General features: G+C 35.7%; 1 protein-coding gene across 1 annotated transcript in view; it reads right to left on the reverse strand.

The window, feature by feature from the left end:
* LOC109824703 (cytochrome P450 78A5-like) overlaps positions 2,558 to 4,238 on the reverse strand; it is a 2,689-nt gene continuing 1,008 nt past the window's right edge. The window contains exons 1-2 of the mRNA XM_020391346.1: positions 4,230 to 4,238; positions 2,558 to 3,309 (exon numbers count right to left, since the gene is read on the reverse strand). The exon at positions 4,230 to 4,238 is cut by the window's right edge and continues 1,008 nt beyond it. Coding sequence (XP_020246935.1) covers positions 2,715 to 3,309; positions 4,230 to 4,238 — 604 coding nt within the window. The 3' untranslated portion in view covers positions 2,558 to 2,714. The remainder of the gene's footprint in view (positions 3,310 to 4,229) is intronic.

Raw genomic sequence — 4,238 nt, forward strand, 5'->3', positions numbered from 1 at the left:
TTACAAAAAGAATTTTTTAAATTATATTTCTCATTTGTAAAAACTCATCATTTTACAAAACTAGCTAGTCCAAAATATAAAAACTAAACATACTTGAAATTTGACATTTTGACTAAACAATATTTTGAAAATTTATGAAATGATTATATAGACTTAATAAAATATGCATATAATGATTGTTAAGTTCAAAACCCAAGAGTACAATATTTTCACAAAAGTACATATCCTATGCAATATTTTCTTAGACACATTTATTTTTCAAATGTAATAAAATATAAAACATATAATATGTGTATAAATTTGTTTATTTGTTTCATATCTATAGGTAAACTTGAAAACTCCAAAATGAAAACGTGTGTGTGTGTGTGTATATATATATATCACATAGTATAAACCCTAAACTAATTTACCCAAGCTTGTGATCTTCAATGAAGCTCTTCTTGGTAAACTTACGGATGAAGCTTGAATTTGAATTGATTTGAGATGTACGATGGCTTCATACTGATATTTCCTTCCATCCTCCAATGAATATGATCGTGAAAGCTCTAGTTCATCCAACCTCCAACTTATTGTTTGCCTAGAATAAATAAAAAAACACAAACACTAGACAAACAATATTAGTTATAAATTATTTGTTAAAACATCATCAAAACAAAAAGGCCAACAATCATCATCATCATGTATAATCTAACAAAATAATTTTTAATGATGTTATAACAACTATTTAAATGATATTCAAATTATATACAATAATAAATCTTTTTTAAATATTCAAGAATATTACATAAAATACACCGGATGTGTAAGGACATATTATTCTATTATAGCATATCATTCCGAGGCTGAGGGTCTCATTCGCAACAATATCAACAACTAAACCAATATCTTCGTCATCAGCTCATCCAAGTTCTGAGCAGCTTGGATCTTGCCACTTGGTCCTTTTTTTTTGTCAATGAAAACTTTATATTCATTTACCAATTTGGAAGTATTAATTACATCATATCAAAACCAGATAAAATCCGGATCTCAAAACTCACTAAGATATTTACAGACACTCAATTCTTTCTCTTACATGAACTGGGATTTTTCCATTCAAAATTTTTGAGAAAATAGAGATCTTAATATCTCAGAAAATTGCCTCAGGTTGCCGAGCTTTACTCTGGAAAATTCTTTGATTCCTCTCTTGCCATTATCAGATATACTGAAACAGATAAAGCCATTCTCTTTAGTTTTTCAGTGAAACCCTTCCTTTTCAGCCTATGACTGTACCAATTTACAATACAGTTCCAATCACACGATCTCCAGTTGAAATTCAGCCAATCCATCACCAAATTTCAAACAATTTTTGAAAACTGACACTCAAAAAATAAGTGACAGCAGGACTCCTGATGTCTTGAGCAAAGAACACATTGATTTGTATTGAGGATATTCATGCTGCATAGTCCGTCCTGAGTTAATAATCTTGATTGAACAGCTAGCCATAAGATGAAAGCATGTTTAGGAAAATGAATATTGTCCCATACTGTATTTGCCCAACCAACTAGAGGTGCAGGTTGAATCAGAAACCTGTAGACAGATGAGATATGCATATTTTCACCAGTACAGCATTTACCAATTATTTCCTGCAGACAATCAACATTTCCAAACCTGTTAATCAACTTGTCTCTGGCTTTTGTAATTTGTTTCCACATCCAAGAGTCATTCGATCTTGTTTGAACTTGCCAAATATCAACTCTCTGTAAATAATGATCATGAATCCATTTTATCCATAAAATGTCTTTCTTAAGATGAATCATCCATAAGAGTTTAAGTGCAGCTGAAAGATTCCAAAAACTTGCAAAGAAAACACCCAAACCTCCAGATTTTTTCTCTTGACAAATTGAAGCCCAAGATACTAATGAAATCTTATGGTTCCAAAGGAAATCAGAGCACTGCCACTTGGTCCTTATAAGTATATGACAACCCTTTTATATTTCTTGCATAAATCATGCGTATTATTATGCATGTCTTTTGAGTTTCATCATCTAATGACTTGAGGATTTATCTCTTTTATTTTTCTTGTTTTTTAAAGTTATAAGATTTGAATGTGAGGTGAGACAGCGCTTGGCAGACTAGCAGCCGAATGTATAACTTTTGCACCATTCGAAAGTTGGTACTAGATTCTTTCGAACCTCCTATTTCCAATGACATGATCTGCTCATGTAACATGATTTTTCCTACTATAAAAAAAATTCCTTTCATGCTTGCTCTATATATAACATTATAAATCCATCTGCTGTGTGCATTGCACCCGTATATATGTCATTGTTTCCTGATGTTACTTCAAGGTAACTGAACTGCAAGGAATTAATGAAGCCCTTTTAATTAGTTCTTGGTTACATAAGATCCTCTGGATGAAAACACAGTTTTACATCAGTCTAGTTTATAAATCCATCTTCTTCATTCTCACGGAAAGATTCAAGGCTAATTAAATCAATGAAAGACCTAAGTAGCTAGCTAGATAGCAAGAATGATATCTAGGTCCTAGTGAGATGAATATTCAATACTCGATCTTTTTGTTCACCAAAAACTTGATATTATTGACAACCATTATTACAGTTTTGATATATCCACTCATAAAAACCATTTACGACGTACTTTTGGACCATAGCCTGCTCGAAAATACAACAGAATACATAATAGAGCGATCGTATCTACCTATTATATATCATATTCTACTCTCTTTGTACCACTCTACACACCAACGGCGTCTTCATCTCCATTGATAATCGTAGGCACTCGTTCAACTGGACTTTATGGGCCGGAGCCCACTTATATTTTTGAAGAAGCCGGGCAAGCCACAGGTGAACTGTAGCTAGGCCCAAGGCCCGGCCTGGACAAATCCTCCGGCCCGATCCAAATGGTGCAAGCCTGAGGTCCGAGCCCATAACGCTCACGTCCTCCTCTAAGAACCTTTCGGGCCGAAAAGCCCATGGGTCCTTCCAAATGGACCCGTCGTGGGTTATGGCCCACATGTTAACCATGGCGGTGGTCCCCGAGGGCACGAAGAATTTGCCGACGTGGGCGTCGTGGACCGCTAGACGGGCCCACGAGAGAAGTGGACCGGGCGGGTGCATCCGGAGGACCTCTTTGACGATCGCTTGGAGGTAGCGGAGGTTGGGGACGTCGGAGTCCTCAACGGGGCGGAGCCCCACTGCAGTTGCGATTTCTTGTTGGGCCTCGGACTGGATGTGTGGGTGGAGGACCAACCTAGCGATGATCCATTCCAAAAGGATTGCGACCACATCTGCTCCTCGAAATATCATCTCCTATATACTCGTGGGAAAAAATAGAAGATTAGAAATTAAAAATAATAATAATACAATTATACATATGGGAGAGGGATTTAATGATGATGATGATGATGATAACTTACGCAAAAGTCAGGAGATTAATGACCAGTCAAGCTACTTTCCTACTTGGGGCCCTTCATTCATTGTTGACGTCAGATTGGTAGCATGTGTATGTGTCACAACAAACCACCAACTATCTTTTATGCACACAAAGTGGAAGGAGCTATCTTTGTCTGATGACTCACACACCTATATATAAATTGGATATTTTAGTGGGGACGTTTCCGTTAAAATTGGTTTCGTGTCCTTGTCCCCTCGAAAAGTCCCTAAAAATGTATATTTTTAGGGTTCACTATAGTTAACTAAGATAAAGTATCAAATGGTGGGAATATTCTTTTCTGACATAAGATTCATAGTATTAACTTTAAACTGAAACTGTTTACAACAGTTTTCAATAATTTATATATACTCCAAGATAAATAAGACTGAAGACAACATCATAAATTTATGTATATATTTCCACCCAAAAAAAAGAATTTATCTATGTATGAGTGCAATGTTTGCGTTTATGTCATCCTTAACTATTTACATATAAGACGCACCACAAATAGCATTATAAGTGCGTGTATCTACTACGAAAATGTTTTTGTGGAGTTTATGTAGTCAGACGAATGCATATAAATGAAGATGTTGGTGGGCTACTGTGTTCATATAAACATTTAATTATTGTGTGTTGTTGACGTGAAACGCATGCAGACCATTAGCTACGATTAAGATGTACGTTAATGATATGATTGCGAGTGTTTAAAAGAAGTGGGCCATGTCAACGACACACCAAGAAACTGAAGAGAGAAGTACCACAAGTCTCATTGAGAGAGAGAGAGAGGGGGGGGGGCTCACCCAAAG

This window comes from Asparagus officinalis, chromosome 9 (genome assembly GCF_001876935.1).
Source record: "Asparagus officinalis chromosome 9, Aspof.V1, whole genome shotgun sequence".
NCBI lineage: Eukaryota > Viridiplantae > Streptophyta > Magnoliopsida > Asparagales > Asparagaceae > Asparagus > Asparagus officinalis.